At 40.5% G+C, this 18,138-nt stretch overlaps 1 protein-coding gene across 1 annotated transcript; it reads left to right on the top strand.

Moving 5' to 3' along the window:
- The first annotated feature begins 7,607 nt into the window (after nt 1-7,607).
- On the top strand, nt 7,608-13,622 carry IL26 (interleukin 26). Its single transcript, XM_053463671.1, has 5 exons — nt 7,608-7,775; nt 7,879-7,935; nt 8,042-8,179; nt 10,155-10,226; nt 13,542-13,622. The coding sequence occupies exons 1-5, from the start codon at nt 7,608-7,610 to the stop codon at nt 13,620-13,622; spliced, it is 516 nt and encodes a 171-aa protein (XP_053319646.1).
- The last annotated feature ends 4,516 nt before the right edge of the window (nt 13,623-18,138 follow it).

Below are 18,138 nucleotides of genomic sequence, written 5' to 3'. Positions count from 1 at the left end.
TATTGAATTTGCTAAAATTATGTGTTTTTATTGCTTTTTTACGTATTTGCCTTACATTTTATAAGACGAGGTTTTTTTCCAGAGCAAATGCTCTGAAAAATACCCCTCGTCTTATAATCAGACCTCAAATAGATCTGACTATGAGACTAAGATCCAGATCCCCCGCAGCGCTGCAAGGGACCTGGATCCTCCTGTGCCCCCCACTTACCGGTGCTTCTGCGTCCCCGGGGGAGCGTGTAGACGTCAACGCGATTCGCGTAGACAACTAGGCTTTACGGGCTTTCGCGTAGAAAGCCCGTAAACAGTTTGCTGAAGACAAGCAGACTAAGGACATGGATTACTGGAACCATGTCCTGTGGTCCGATGAGACCAAGATAAACTTATTTGGTTCAGATGGTGTCAAGCGTGTGTGGAGGCAACCAGGTAAGGAGTACAAAGACAAGTACATCTTGTGTACAGTCAAGCATGGTGGTGGGAGTGTCATGGTCTGGGCCTGTATGAGTGCTGCCGGCACTGGGGAGCTACAGTTTTTTGAGCGAACCATGAATGCCAACATGTACTGTGGCGTACTGAAGCAGAGGGCTGCACTGCAGTATTCCAACATGATAACGACCACAAACACACCTCCAAGACGACCACTGCCTTGCTAAAGAAGCTGAGGGTAAAGGTGATGGTCTGGCCAAGCATGTCTCCAGACCTATTGAGCATCTGTGGCGCATCAACTGAAGGTGGGGGAGCGCAAGGTCTTTAACATCCACCAGCTCCGTGATGTCATCGTGGAGGAATGGAAGAGGACTCCAGTGGCAACCTGTGAAGCTCTGGTGAACTCCATGACCAAGAGGGTTAAGGCAGTGCTGGAAAATAATGGTGGCCACACAAAATATTGACACGTTGGGCCCAATGTGGACATTTCCAGTTAGGGGTGTACTCACTTTTGTTGCCAAGGTTTAGACATTAATGGCTGTGTGTTATTTTAAGGGGACAGCAAATTTACACTGTTATACAGACTGTACACTCACTACTTTACATTGTAGCAGAGTGTCATTTCTTCAGTGTTTAAAAAATGTGAGGGGTGTACTCACTTTTGTGAGATAATGTAATACATCTATACATAAAAAAATACTGGCTAAAGTTTTCTGATTGTGGTAGTGCTTGAACAGTGAATATTTTCGAGTGCCTGGAAGATACTCAATCATATTTGAAGTGCTTTGTCAGAATACATACACCAAGTGAGTGGTAATTTATATTTTTATTTACTTACTAAAATAATTATACATAACTTGTAATACACCTTTATTATTGCATTGACTTAAGTAACTTGTTTTATTGTTTTTGTATTTTTATTACATGTTTGCCTCACATTAACAGCTTGTTACCAGTTAGTAATAATATGCCAATTCATGACAACACATTTCATCAAGCGACAAGGTAGACTTTATATTAACTAGCATTTCTTAAGCAAGTCATATGTGGTTACCAAACTATACCTCTCACACAAGCAAAGAATTGACCAAATGGCAGGAATACAAATACCATTTTAGTAAAACATTTGCTGGGGAAGTTTCTTCAGGTCAAAATTTCCTATGTCATATAAAATCAAAATATCACAGCCTCCATGAATGCTGCACAGACTAATCAAGTGTTTTCCTTTGTCATTTTTTTTACGAGTATTAATACCGTATTTGCTCGATTATAAGACGACCATGATTATAAGACGACCCCCCAATATCTAAATATTAATTTAGGAAAAAAACAAAAAGCCTGAATATAAGACTACCCTATAGGAAAAAAAGTTTTACTAGTAAATATTAATCCATGTAAACAATTTTTTTCATATTTAATAAAAGCTATGACTGAGAAAAATATATATTTTTTTATTTCCTTTTATTTGCCAACCTGCCCCCCCCAGTTATGCACATCTGCCCCCAAGGTTGCTACTCTGCCCCCAGAAATGCCTTAATCCCCCTTTATTTGCCACTCTGCCCCATGATGTGCCTTTTAACCCTCTATATGCCACTCTGCCTCCAAAAACGTCTTATGCCCTCCTATATGCCACTCTGCCCCATGATATCCCTTTTAACCCCCTATATGCCAGAGCGGCATATAGGGGGTTAAAAGGCATTTCTGGAGGTATATATATATATTGCTAACAGCAATCAAACTCCTATCAAGCCAAGGCAGCCAGTACATGCTGGAACCTGGGGATGATAGGAGTTTGAGTACAGCCTCCCTATGCCATGCTACCACCCCCCCTTACACATCCATGCTATCACACACACACTCATTTACAAACATTTAAATACTCATACATTCCATTAATCACACATACACACACACGCTCAAACCCCCCACCCCCTTACCTGAACTGCAGATCTCCCACTCGCAGACTTCTGCAGGGGCCCGGCTGTGCGAGCAACTTCTCTGGCCCCGCCCCCAGAGGAAGGAGGGGGAGGCAGAATTATGTGACACTCTGCTAGCTTCCTGCTGCTAATAGAAGAGACGCTGCTCGGGACCAAAGCACCGGTAAGCAGCCTGGCCCCAGCAGACATTTTTTTGAGGTCTAATTAGAAGACGACCTCGATTATAAGACAAGGGGTATTTTTCAGAGCATTTGCTCTGAAAAAAACCTTGTCTTATAATCGAGCAAATACGGTATATTGGACAAGACTAATCATTGGGAAAGTCAATTTAAGCCAAATATAATGCAAATGCTAATTTTAGTCTAAAATCTCTGAAATCTTCACGAATGATCATAAAGTTACTGAAGAGATTTTTATTAGACTTGTGAATTCATATTCGGGCGAACATGAAAACGAACGACCAATAAAGTCGCTGGTACGGGCCTTTAACTGTTGGAGCAGGGAGACCAGTGTTCTCTGCCAGCCAAGTTGCTGGACCAGGATTTTAAAAGACTATACGAGTGACTCTATTGGTCGCCAGCAGGGGGCTCGTCTGCCATCAACCAATGAAGTCTCAGTTTGTCTCAGTCTGCAGTCTAAAGGTAAGTCTCAGTGCTATGTGTTTGGATAACATGTTTGGTTTGTTTCGTACCACTGTCAGCAGGGATTAGCGTTAGGACCCACCGTCATTGGAGTACTTTGGCGTAGTGGTGGGCTAAGCATACTATGGCCATAAGATGTGACGGAATCTCCAACAGTTATCAAACAGTCCTAGGCTAGTTCCTGTATTTATGTGTGTCAGTCTGTGATGTACCTGTGGGGTGTCCTGACCTGTCCTGTCTGTATCCCCGGTAGAGTGGTGTCCTGTCTTGTTCCATGTAGTGCCCTGTAACATGCATATCGTGTCTGGTTATGTTTATTCCTTGTCTTGTTGACTGTTGTGCCCTGTATCATGTATATCTTCTCTGTTATGCTTCTTGCCTGGTCTCCCTATCCCTTGCTTGTTATGTTTCTTCTATAAACTCTGCTTAGCTTCCACACTCCCAGCCTGCAGCATCCTGCACATGAGTCTTGTGCTATGTTTCATGCCTGTTCCAGGGTGCCTGCAGGATTTAACTTCGTTCTGGTCTACATCCGCTGCTATATTAGGGCGCTGGTATCTGGCTGCACAACCCTAGATGCTCAACACCTGGGTGAGTGCAGTCGTCCCGCACCAGGTGCTGTCCTGAGACTCCGCTACTGCATGCCGAACTCCTGAACTCCATCTTTGGGCGCGCTGGGTCGTTACAGTCGTCCGTATGGACCCAGTTTCCTGACAGTACCAGACTTTCACAGTGAAATGCTACCCTGACCTATAAAAATACATCAACCAAAGGGGCTAATATAACATTTACACCTGACAAAGGTGTTTCAAGAGGATTCCATTGACTTTTTGTTGTGTACTATGAATGTACTGTAGATACTAGCTTAGACTATATTTCAAAACTATATTTCTTTTTCAAATCCTGTAAAATATGTTTTATTTAGCTGATCTCATTATAAAAATTCACAAAATTTAGTTTTACTTTTATTTATTTTTTTTACACTTAATGTATTTGTGATAGTGATTTAGAGAAAATGCAAATTAAATGTACTTGCACGACCCTTTCCATTTATAGAAAATCTAGTCATCTTATGTTAGCTGATCTTTTTTAATATATATAATACAAACTAATATGTTTTCATAGAGACTAAACCCATAATTTAGTGACATATTTCAGTTGCCTATTAACCTCATGTATGAGTAATTATATGTAGGTAGCATTTTAAAACTAAACAAAATTCAACAACTCCCCACGCAGATTTCTTACTTTCATGCTATGGGTTTTTATACATGCCAACATTGCTTACATCAGTTTGGTTGTCAATCAACAATCAAATCATAACCCCATCACTAACTCCTAGACATGCTAGTCAAACTATCAAATACAAGCTTTGCAGAATAATTAGTGGCATTCTGGCACACTGGGTTACTGGCCCAAATAACCTTGAAGTAAGAAGGATTTGTTGCTGTACTGGTACCAAAGGAAGGTATCTGCATATACCTACTGGAACCTGCATGTGCAGTTGCAGAAATATGTGCAGTTTTGTGTACATTTCAACCAGGAGAGCAGGCGTTGCATTTAATGTTGTTTATGTAAAACAGCAACCTTTGTCACACACTGTTCAATTAAATACAAGCAATATTTACAACCCCCCCACTTATCCATGCACATATTCATTCTTGATTATACTATATTTAGAATATAGGAAAGGTTAAAAAGGCATTTTGTACGTATACCAGATCCTGCCATAAATGTTATCTTGAAATCTGTCCTGAACCCAACATGAAGAATATCCAAAAAGGGAAAAGGGTGCCAGATATCTTGATCAAAGTGCCATAAAAGGAACTCGGGCCACACAAGGGGCATGGCCCATAGTGTCTTCATAGTCCAGAGCACCTGCTACCATTTTACTGCACCCCAGAGTCACTTGGGTTTGTTTTGACATCGGAGGTATAGCTTTTTGGCTGCAAGTCTTCCATGAAGAACACTTCTGACCAGACAGTAGATGGGTGTACAACTGTCCCACTCTTTTCTGCCAATGCTGAGCTGATGGCACTGCTGGACATCTTCCAGTTGTGAAGGGGAGTAAGTATGATGTGTCTTTCATCTGCTGCACCGAGTTTCCTTGGCTGACCACTACATTTACGGTCTTCAACATTGCCTCTACGATCTTCAACAAGCACAAAGAATGTGCTTCTTCTGCTTGGACAGAAAAAACCCTGCCTGCCTTGAAATTTCTTGTGTGTTGTTGCTGTGCTCAGTCTTGCCATGCGTATGGCGGATGACATTTGACATTTAACGGTCTTCTACAACCTTACCTTGCTAGTGAGTTTGACTGTTCCTCACCTAGTTTTATTCCTCCTACGGAGCTGTTTCTGTTTCAGTTAATGATTGTGTTTTAACCTACATATTAAATTGATGATCATTAGCACCTGGTTAGTATAATTGTTTATTCATACTATATGCCTACAAAACCCATGACTTTGTGCAAGTGTACCTAGAAGAAATGATGCTGTTTTAAGGCAATTGGTTACACCATGTATTGATTGTTCTGTTCTTTACATTATTTTTGCCTAAAACCTTTGTACTGTACTGTATATACCTATATCTGTATATACAGTTGGAACTGCACTCAGAGACTCCCACTACGTCTTGCACCATGGTACTATGGTATCAAAATGAGCACTCTCGGGTGAACAGGCCAGGTGTGATGAGATGTAGCTGGAGATCAAAGCTCCTAAGAGCAATACACCAGAAGCCACGGAGAAACGAGAAACCTTATACACAGCCAGGGTCACGGTCTCAGAGGTCATGCATAACATATTTCACAGACAGGGTCAGGGTACCAGAGATCACATGTAATAACACAGCAAAAATCAGGATACCAGAAGTCACGGATACCAAAGGTCACCGATACCGTATTTCACAGCCAGGGTCAGAGATCACTGATAATGCAAGAACAGTCAGGGTCAAAAACACACCCAATAGCAGAGGGCTCAGAAGAAGGCTGAGAAGCAGAAACATGCACTAGGGAGCCACAGTACAACTGAGCAATGCCATTAGGGTATTGTGGTTTTAAATATAAAAGGGGAGAACCTCAGTGGTGTGGCCATGTCCTAAGTCAGTATAGTGACACTGCCAAGTTGAGGACGTGGTTCACCTTCTAAATATTCATGAGGTCGGCCAATGAAAAACGTGTGGCAGCCTCATGCTGCAGGAAGTGTGCATTCCTTTGCCGTACAGGGCAGGTAGAAGAGGAGAATGCCTACTTGGAGTCTAGATTTGGGCGCCGGCCAACTCTTCGTGTTCGTCTTCATGTTCGTCTTAGTGGGGGAAAAATCTTTCGTATTCGGCCGTTCCTGTCTTCGGTTCGGGCGAATATTTGTGTGCGTTCTTCGTGTTCATTTTTTTAATTAGTTTTTTAAATTTTTTCCCGTTTTTTTTTTAGAAGGGGTTAATACGTGGTTAACGCGGTATGGACTACGCAGCAGCTTTGGCACCAGGAGTTTAAACGTCCTTACGAGCAACTCGTATTGGTCGCCTTCAGGGCCTCCTCTGCCACCAACCAGGTGAAGTACACCTGTAACACGAAAGCAGTTTCCGACCATAAGGAAAGGCTTCAGAAATGGTAAGTAGATGAGGTGTGACAGAGTATGTTTGTGTTAGACTGGGTATGTACAGTATGTGTAAGGGTGTGTGAGTGTGTGTTACAGTCAGTGTATGAGTTTGTGTGTGCTAGTGGAGAAGACAAAGAGTGTGAGAGGCACATAGGTTTCCATGCCCCCTGGGCCAGAAGGTGCAGCCCTTCATGGACAGTGTAAAACATACTGCAGGTTAGTAATATATTAGATGAGGGCTATATGCCATATTCAAGCCCGGGCTGCTTATCTGGAACACCAGGCAAATTCCTTGAAGGGCAGCTGGCCATTAGCTCTCCATATTTACCTGATCTGGCACTTCAACAGGACCTGCAGTGTGCAGCTGTCAGCATGATAACATGAAGATATAATATATACACTCTATCTAGGCAGTGGCTGCATGTACCAGGGGTATACCATCCACAGCCTCACCTGTCCCTAACAGACCATTCGGTTCATTATACCCTCACCAGTATGGTCAAATTTTAACAAATGTGATCTAAGTGCTCTTTTTAAAAAAATAATAAAATATTCTAAGACATAAAATTTTATTAACGGCCTATCATTTTTTATATGAAAACAAGATCTTAATGAGTATTCATATTTTTGATCAATTCAAATTAAACTGTAACAGTGTGCATAAAATAAAATATCAAAACTCACTTGAGGGTTTTTTCATTTACCACTCTACCTCGACCACAGCCACAAGTAAAGTCTTGTAGGTCCATGGCCACATAAAAAATATTTGCTGTGGTAAGTAAGGTCATAGTTCTTAGAAGTTTACTTTTTTTCTGCCAGTAAACTTGTGTACGTCTTTTATGAAACGTCACAAGTATTGCCGGGGAATTTTGTTGAAATTGTAGGACTAAGTATAAAAGGGGCACAAAAAACTTGACCTCTCATCATACAAGTGAAAGGTTCATCTCATTGAAGAGGGTTTTGTGGATACCTAAACTAGTTCAGTTCTTTTGGAAATGATTAAAAAAATGAAGAACCTTTGCACTTTTGTAACAGTCCTCTTTCTAATTGTTTTACCGATGGTTTCCTGTAAAGACTTGAATACCCCAAAGAAAGCTTGCTCTAGAGCGAGCCTGCTGAAACGTAATGAAAAACTCTACAACAAGACTATAACTGGTTTCAAAGCATCTTTTCCTGTAAGTAAACTCATTCTTTTGCAAGTATTTTCTAACTTATACAGAAAGTTCTGAAGGTGTTTGAGCTATGACAGAGCTGATGGTTATTTTTTTTTTCTTGCAGAGAGACACCATCATGGACATAAAACTTTTGACCGACAATGTGAGAAAAGATTTTATGGTAAGTAAAGGTTTATTGGATTTTACTGCATGAAAATCAAAGTGATTTATTGTGTAAATCAGTAAGAGTAAGTCAGTTTACACTATACTTCTTGCTTTGGATCTAGGAATCATGTGATATGAGACATCAGTTGCTGTCATTTTACCTGAAGGATGTTTTACGCAACAATAAAGTTTTCAGCAAGGCAAGAAAATTTGACTTCATCCAGGACTTTATGATTATACAAGAGATGCTGTCACACTGTGTGAGTATAATGCCCTGTCATCCTTTGAGAACAAATGAAACATTACAGACTACAATAAGTAGACTCAGAGGTGTTAGGACGGCTTTCTGTCTGTCACTTTCACTTGATGCAAATGCTGTAAAATATGAACTTGACACTGACAAAAATAACTATGATCTATTTTTAACTGCTACAAATTTAGCCTTGTAGAAGTATGAATCGTAAAAATTAGGAATATATGTATAACACACTTTAAAATTTTGTTTACACACTTTTGTAAACAAAAAGTAAGGTACCATGATTTTTCTGATATTTAAAATCCACATAGATTTCTACCATTCATCGGACTGTTTCGTGTTTGGATGTGATATCATTCAGTAGCTCAGAAGCATTGGGATTTAGATCCCCAATGAGACATGCAGAGTGACATAGTACATATGACAGACATAACAGTGTCCGCAACATGATTTGGCAGTTTTGTCAATTGTATTGACAATATGACATACTGAAGCTGACTCTGGGGAGTACCACTTGCTAAAGGATGGTTACACTTACAATAGGAAATAAATTCTAACTATATTGATTGACTTTGAGCAAATCATTTATATGTCTTCTGGTTAAATACATACACTTAGTATTATGTGTTAATCGTTGTATGCCCTTTAATAGTTCTTGGATTACTTCTGAATTGGGCCTACATGTTACTATGTGCCTTCATTAAATCATTAAAAAATGAATAATTCATGAGATTTTGCATTAAGCAATAAGAAATATTTTCTACAGCTTTTGACTAAGCAATATGGATGTTTAGAGGTAAACTCTAAACAGAAGCTGCCTTTTACAGGAAATACTGCAAAATAACATGTGGTTTCCTATCTGTATGTACATTGTATCGACTTTATTTTATCATGATTTGAAGGTAGCAAGGAAATTAGACTACTAGAATGTTGTAAACATCAATCATTAATTAATCAATAATCAATGATCAATTAAAAGGTCACTCTATACTAGTAGCACAGATGGCTTTATGAATTTGATTTGGATGTGGTGCAAAAAGGTCGTTTTGCTAGCACTGCAACTGCCCTTGTTTTATGCACCCCTAATGATTGGAGTAGTTATTGTCTGACAAACAATAGGCATTTTTGAAAAAAAGAAAATGTGGATGTATAAGTAATTACACATTTAAATGTACATCCGTGTGGTGTAAAGATGTATACACATATAACCTGTTTACCTGTAATAATTTCCATTCACATGTATAAGTTAATTAAACCATTGACATGTTTAGGATTGGCTTGTGGTGATATTATTTTATTATATGGATTATATAGACTCTTTACAAGTTAAGTAGTGCAGGGATGTAAGCTGAATGCTTACCATAGCTTTATCTCCACCATGACACTGGGCACTGTGAGGGAGCATAGCATACAGGAAAATGTGACATATTCGGCAAAATGTTTTTGTACTTGCCCTACATTCAGTGGCTTTTTGTACAAGTGGAACACAACACTTTGTACATTCATAAAGTAACTAGTAACACATGAGGCCGAAACAAATTTATTTCTAAAATGTTGTTATTGCTGAAATAATGAAGACAGAGAAAAAAACTATTGCCAGGTCAGTTCATAACAAAATAATATTGGCCCCCATGCTGTTCTAAGGGGTCCCAGCCCATGTATGGATCTATTTGGCAGTGTCATAACATATTATTGGACATCTGAACATAGTAGCCACCTATAGGCACTTATATTGGAAAACCCAATTGTGCACTTTGTATGTTTTCAGCAATAAAATGTTACGCCGTGCTAGCGCCTTACAGGTTATGATTACACCAGTATTTACAAGGGAAATTAATGTATATATTGTGAAATAGGAGCTTCCTCAGCCTCCTGTACCACAACAGAGTATTCAAAATGGTTTCTAAAGTTAGAAAATTGCAACAGTGTACTATGAATGTATCCTTTAATTCACTAAAAATGTCTATATTTCTCTGTAGTCTAAAAGTAAATGTTCAGAGCATGACACAGAACTCCAAAGCATGAAAAACCTGAAGAAGAAGTTCCATGAGGTAAGATACAGAATAAAATGTATTCTCATAAAATGTTTCTATAACAATATTTTAAGCACTCTTGGTTTTTAAATATAATTATATAAACAGGTGCAAAACTTGTTTCATATCAAGTAGACTCAAAGGTATTTCATTATGGTTTTCTTTTTCAACAAAGTTAATAGATGGGAATTCTGGAAGCACTTTTGCTTTGAAGTTTTTGGAAGTTTTCTGACTATATGTGGTTTATTGAATATTTTAGAATGCTATAAATGAAGAAAACTATACTCTGGGATCAATATGTCAGTATCTATGGGGTGTATGTCTTGAAGGGACAGTTGACAGGAGAAATGTTCTTTCAACTTTTTACATTACTATACGTTATAAAAGTCCTACCCCAGTGAGGAACCACTTGGCCGACTTTGTATAAAGCATAGTTAAATAAGTAAGACATCTAATTACCTGTTGAATTATGCATTATGCAGGAACAGCTCAGCCGTCCTTGCCTAAGACTAGCTAGTGTTAACCCTTCAAAATGAGTAGTGAAGTTGAATCACAACGCTCATGCAGATTCCCCTTTTAGTGATCCATTCCAATGTCTAATTTTTCAGGAAAACAAGGAACACAAATGCACAAGTAGGTAGTATAGCTGATGTACATGTATAATACTAATGCAATAAAGAGTGTAGAGGGGGGTTCTAGAAAAATGTGAGTTACTGGATTGAGGCTGTGTAACATGGGTATATTAAAAAATAATGTATTATATTATGAATGTATTATTATTTGTATAGTAACAAGTATTGCTCTGATTAGTATTTCTTCATGTAGGAGACATTTCATGTATCTATGCTAGTAAAGCTATTCTTTTTAAAATGGAAAATTATTAAGAATAATCATCACAATAATTTTAGAGCTCTAGATTTCATGCAGTAGACTGTCTCAGAGCTAACTGTTGTAATACATCGCCCATATATTATGGTATTCAATCCACAATCTCACCAAAGTAAGCATGGAAAGGGAGGCAACACTCTGAGTATAAACTTTCCAATGAGTGTCCTCATTGGAAAGTTCACCTTGAGTGAGTAGACACTGCCATCTTAAACAAACATTGAGGTTGAATTTTATGTTTTTTATTTATATATACGAGTTGTGATTGAGCTCCCTTACTAGTCAAGAAATAATGATTTTAGCACACAATCTATATTTTGAGGCAACTGTGCAGAGCCGGCCTTAGGTGTTCTGGCGCCCTGTGCGGACTACTCCTCTGGCGCTCCCCCATCCCAAAAAACTTGTAACAAAACCCCAATCACTATATACTACACCAAACATTGATATGGTGTAGGCCTACCACTTCATTGTCTGGCTTAGTAGTAGGGATTCACCGAAACGAATTCTGGACTGAAACCGAAAGTGCAGCATTTACCTGGCCAAAACCGAATATGACCCCCCCACACCATAAAAAAATCTAACACTTTTATTTAAAGTAAGTAACACACCAAAATAGGACAAAACAATTAAATAACAATATTATATATATGATTAACAACAATCACATTCCTATCATGCCCAGGCATACCCAGATTCCAGGATGTATTTGCAGACTTGGCATGATAGGAGTATGATTGCCCTATCTACCCCTTCTCACTCTCTTCTGCCCTATCTACCCCTTCTCACTCCCTTCTCCCTATCTACCCCCTTTCCCCTGTCTCACTCCCTTCTCCCTATCTACCCCCTCCTAACTATCTACCCTTACCCTCTTTGAAGTTCACTTACCTTTCAGGAGTCCAGCGGTGGGGGTGCAAGGCCTCTGCCTCCCAGCTCTGCCACTGTATGGAACAGTATAGAATGATGGGAGTTATGATGTACTTTTAGAGCATAATTAGATCATGAAAAAGACATTGGAAATGGTACAGCATAACACCCATCACTCTCACACACTTACCAATCCACACATATACTAATCCACACATATACCAATCCACACGCATACCAATCCACACGCATACCAATCCACACGCATACCAATCCACACGTATACCAATCCACACGCATACCAATCCACACATATACACTAATCCACACATATATACCAATCCACACATATACCAATCCACACATATACACTAATCCACACACATACCAATCCACACACATACCAATCCACACACATACCAATCCACACACATACCAATCCACACATACACCAATCCACACATATACCAATCCATACATACACCAATCCATACATACACCAATCCACTCTCACTGAATGCTTTCCTACCTTTCCTCTTTTCTCCTTTTCCTTCTCTTCTTCAGTTCTTCTGTCTTCTTCCGGGTCAGAGGGCACGGACAGCGTTGGGCGCGGCTTCAGTGTTGTGCGCCGGCAGGGCCGGCCGAAGACTTAACGCCGCCTGGGGCGAAGTTTAAAACGCCGCCCCCCCCCCCCGCCGACGCCGACGCCATAATCTACGATCCCCCCCCCCGGTACTTACCTTTAAACAGTCCTGCAGCGAGTCTCCCTGCTCTGCCACGGTGCCGGCTTGTAATGCTGAGCGCCGGAAATTGACGTCACTTCCGGCGTTCTGCATTACAAGCCGGCACCGGGACTGAACAGGGAGACTCGCCGCAGAGGAGAGAGAGAGAGGGGCGCCGAGCGGGTAAGCGAAAACCACTCGGTGCCCCTCTCCTCCGCTACAAAAAAAAAAAAAAAAGCGCTTGGGGCGGCAAAGTGCCGCCCCTTCTAAAGTGCCGCCTGGGGCAATTGCCCCAGTCTGCCCCATTATAGGGCCGGCCCTGTGCGCCGGGATCTGACAACAAACCCCGGCGCACAGCAGCTGTTGCCGTGTGGATCACAAGGGAGCGGTATCGGAGGTCTTTAACAGACCTCCGGCTCCCTTGAGTGATTTTAAGCCGGGTTCAAGGGAGATCCTTGAACCGGCTTAAAATCACTCAAGGGAGCCGGAGGTCTGTTAAAGACCTCCGATACCGCTCCCTTGCGAGCCTGCTCCTCCAGCGGCGGACATTACTGTCCGTCTCTGGAGGGGTGCCGGGTGCCCCCCTGATGAGCGGCACCCGTTGCGGACCGCCCCCTGCTAGGTACGCTGCTGGCGGCAGCGGTACACTACGGTGGCGTCGGACCCCGCGGCGTCGCTGGTGGCGGACCGCGCGGCGGCGCCCCCTGGAGTGTGGCGCCCTGTGCGGTCGCACAGGTCGCACACCCCAAAGGCCGGCCCTGCAACTGTGTATACATATAAGATCATGTTCTTTGTTTGTTAAAAAATAAACTGTGTATTCCTTAATCCATTCAATTATCGTTGCTTGTCTATTTTTTAATAGCTCAACAAAGACAAGAAATTGTGGAAGGCTATTAGTGAACTTGAAATACTTCTCCGCTGGATTCATTACTACTTGCATTGATGCATAGAGAGGTGAAAACGATACATACCTCTGTATGTTATTCACATGATTCAAACGCTAGAAGAAAGAAAACCAAACCAGATTGCACTCTGTTACATGATTGTGGTACTTGTTAATGTGTGTCAAAAGTTTATAGTGTGTTTAAATAATAATTATTTATTTTGCACATAATTTAGCCCAAATTCATCTAAAATGCAAATAATGTCTGCAATTGTTTGTGCATGCAAATTGTTATAATGTGATAACTGTCCCAGTGCATGTCAAACCCGCATAATTTATAATATCATAATGCTGCCATTGTTATTATTATTATTTATTGTTTTATATAGCACCATCAAATTCCGTAGCGCTGGTGTTTGGTGTTAGCGTTAGATGTTTGAAGTTATTCTGGTACAGTTTAAAGACTGGTCTTATCACTATATCAATGGGCACTTCTGCTGGCCAGACAGTTGTATATGTTTTAATACCATTACTACTTTTACTCTCCCATATATCTACCCATGCCATCAACATTGGTAAACAGGATACTTACATTCTAGAGTTTCTAGTTTATTGTTATTGGACAGCCATCTATTTACTCTCTATTTGATAATGCAAAATATAGCCAAAAATCTGTGATGGGAGTACCTTGTACCTTGGACTAATATATCTTGCAATGTCTTGTATTTGTGATAATGTTGACTCTAACTTGAATGCACCATGCACTTGTGGCCAGGGTAATGTCAACATAATCGGTATGTGTGCTTTAAAATATATATATTTAGGTATTTATAAAAAGAATTACACCGGTTTAGTGTTATGGTGCTGTTGTAATAATGATTCAGGTATTTTTAAACTAAATCACTGTTTAAGATACACCATTCTTGTAACTGTGTTAAAAAATTATTTTATATTTTATTGAGTTTCTCAAATATTTATAGTGGTGTTGTACTTTATACTTTCATTAATGAAGATGTACAATTAAACTGATAACTAAATTAAGTAATGATTTAATTGTGTTTTGATCCTTGATAATGGTTTTATACTGTGCATTTATACTATGTATAGCTATACCTATATAATATATACCGTATTGGCTCGGATATAGGTCGCACCCGAATATAGGCTGCACCCTAAAAGTTGGGTGCTTTTTTAAAGAACAAAGTTTCTGCCACCCCCCCCCGAGATATGCTGCCACACTGTCCCGAAGATGTACCCCCCCGAGATATGCTGCCACTCTACCCCCCCGAGATATGCTGCCACTCTACCCCCCCGAGATATGCTGCCACTCTGTCCCCAAGATGCCCCCCCCACCAGATTTACCGGTGCAGACTCCACGAGGTCTTGCGGGGCATAACGCGTATTCAACTTCCGGTGCCGGCACTTCCGCCGTAGGAAGTACCGGCAAGGAAGATTGGGATGAATGTCCAGATAACCCAGTATAACTCTTATCTGACCACCTAGGAAGACTCCACTTGTGGTGAGGCCCTGGAGCTACATTTCTAAGCAAGCTTTGAATGAAACCATGGTGTTGATTTCCAGTATGTCTCATATAAGAAATTGAAGGGAACATCCTACCAATTCAAAACTAAATAAGAATACATCTTAATCCCTTATTGGGGATAAGACAAGTAAACTTACTTTTAGAAAAATATTTTTAACATGCTTTATTTATATTAGTTATGGGCAAAGGAGCAGGAAGTATACACTGCAATTAGTGGAGTGAAAGAAGCATAAACATAATAAAGGAAAAGTAAAGTTGTGTATTTAATGTAAAATAAATTGCCCCTAGAGTGTGGAGTGTCACAACACTTTTTTTCCAATATTTAGGTGACACCCTAATAAATAACTTGTACCTTAGCGAGTGAAACCTATATTTTTTAGTATACATTTATCTAGACATCTAGCTAAACTTGATATCTGCATGGCCCCAGTGCTGCTTGACTGGCCCCCGGACCAGTTAAATCTGCAGGTCAGGGGAGGGGGTGCGAGAAGGTGAATAAATGAATAAGTGAATGAATGAATGAATGAATGAACGTTATAAGTGTTTAGGGGCAGAGGCGGCACAGGCAGGCTACTTAAGGGGCAGAGGTGGCACAGGCAGGCTGTTTCAGGGGCAGAAGTGGCACAAAAGAGTGTCAAGCACTGAAAGGTCAAATATAACAGAGAAGAAAAACAGATAAATAACACACATTTATGTAGCCCATGTCTGCCAAATTTCTCCATCAAGAAGGGCCAATGTCTGCATTAATAACCTTTAATAACTTATGACACAAGGCCAGCTCATCCCTTCTTTCAGGAGATACTCGCTGGCATTGGCCATGTATCTCAGCTCCCGTAAACCAATAGCACATTATTTAATGAATAAACCCTTATGTGGTAAAAATAAACAAAAGTGGCAAAATGGTGTCTTTGTGTCAATCCACTGTCAGCCCAACTATGTATGTAAGTAGGAGTTTTATCAAACATGCAACAACTGAGGTTCAAAACACTGCATACATAGGTATTGTAAAAGACTTGTATTGCAGAAATAATCACCGCACTCAGAACTGAATCATGTTCTGCAAAAAGTGTCAAGGTTATAAATACAATTTTTGAAACCCGCAAGTTTCATTTTGTTTGCAAGATGTGCTGTTAATTATACTCCTCTTCACACAAGAGTGATCTGACCAACTACCACGTTACAATCTCTAGTATTGTTACTTATTTACTACATTATGAACTTATAGTATGTGTGTAGTTATGCACGTATGAATGTATGTATATGTATCTATCTGTCTATCACTCTGCCTAGCAATGAACAGAAGGGTTGACAGAAGGGCCCACAAAGCTGGTATGGTTTAAAGATTTTAAGACTGTCATCTTAAGCTTTTTCTGTGTTTTATTCCAATACTACATATAACCCAGACCTGGACCTCACATGGCAGTACTCTAACAGGGTGGCAGCATGATTCTCAAATAAAGATAAAGAGTCCCAAGTCCCGGACTTACCTCTTTATGCCCCTAGCTTGGTCAAATAACATTGCATGACCCCGCAGGAGTAGCACAGCATCAACTGCATAGAAGGCAACCTGAAGATGGGAGTGCATGTGTCTGGGTATGTGTATGTGTGTCTGTTTGGGTTTGTATGTGTGTCTAGGTGTGTGTGTGTCTGGGTTAGCATGTTTGTCTGGGTGTGTGTGTGTGTCTGCCTGGATTTATGTGTATGTGTGTCTGGTTACGTGTGTATGTCTGGGTACATTATAATAGGGGGGAAAACAAATGAATAAAACACATTTATGTAGCCCATGCCTGTGTGTCTCTGACTGGGTATGTGTCTTTGACTGGGTATGTGTATCTGGGTATGTTTGCATGTTTGTCTTGGTATGTGTGTGTGTAAACAAAAATGAACCAGGAAAAACACCAAACAGTAGCAAGCTGTGTAAAACTATATATACCGCTCCAAATACAGGGGGCAGGCTCACCTGATCAGCAGACTTAGGATCTGGCATCAATGGAGCCTAGCTTTCTAAATATAATGTAATTCATAAAGTATAACATAAAAATGATTAATAGTTAAAATTAGCAGTGTAACTTCCTCACTGGCAGGAAAAAGAGTTAAAATACTAGCATTTGAATTACGCATGGGGTGCCTAGTTTTAAAAAATATATGGTTTGATGGGGTAAATTGAATTAGCTGGGTTCAAATATGTCCCAAATAGGACATGGTCGCAGACTGACCAGATGTCAAAATGAAAATGAATATAAATGCACACCTACCATATGTGACCGATAAGACCCCAAAGAAAAAAAACCACACACACACAAAAACTACCACAAACTACCAAAGGGTACAAAGGTGGCCCAAGTAGGACATAGGTGCAGGATGACCAGTTGGTAAAATTCTAAATTCAAAAATGCACACCTCCCAAATGTGGCCTTTTAGCCCACAAACAACCAGGCAAACCTTTGCATGGTTGGTATCACTATATTCAGGGGATGTTGCTGAACACATATTGGGGTGTCAAAAACAAAAATCCCCGAAAATTACTACCATAAATTTGGCAAAGGCTGGGGGTAGAAAATTTCAGGGTAGGTGTGAGGCTGTTTTTCAGGAGTTGTTGCTGTTCCTAAATGTTTCCACTTTCCAATAATAGCACTTAGAGTTGACAGTGAAATATCTAGCAGGGAGGAGATTTCACAAACTGACTTATTGCAAAGGTAGCATCCTATCACAGTACCTCCACTGAGCTCTTCAGAACGGCCCATTTTTTTCACAAATATTTGTAAATACAAAATGCAGCTAGGAGCTAAATTTTATACATCTGTGGCAATACATCTAATTCATACCTGGGAACTTCTGGGCTCCAGCTACCCGGAGCCTACCCTTGCGGGAAGCAGCTAGGACTGCCCAACCTGCTGTCAGGACATGTTGCCGCTGACATCGCAGTAAACACCCCCATTTAAAGGGGAAATGGGCAGCTAGCAGGGGCCTATCAAGACCACGCTCATGCGACCCGGAGGATTCGGGTGTTGACACAGAGAACAGGAGAAGGGG

This window comes from Spea bombifrons, chromosome 4 (assembly GCF_027358695.1).
Source record: "Spea bombifrons isolate aSpeBom1 chromosome 4, aSpeBom1.2.pri, whole genome shotgun sequence".
NCBI classification, from domain to species: Eukaryota; Metazoa; Chordata; class Amphibia; order Anura; family Pelobatidae; genus Spea; species Spea bombifrons.
Note: the sequence above shows the minus strand (reverse complement) of the source record. Positions and strands in the feature narration are given on the sequence as shown.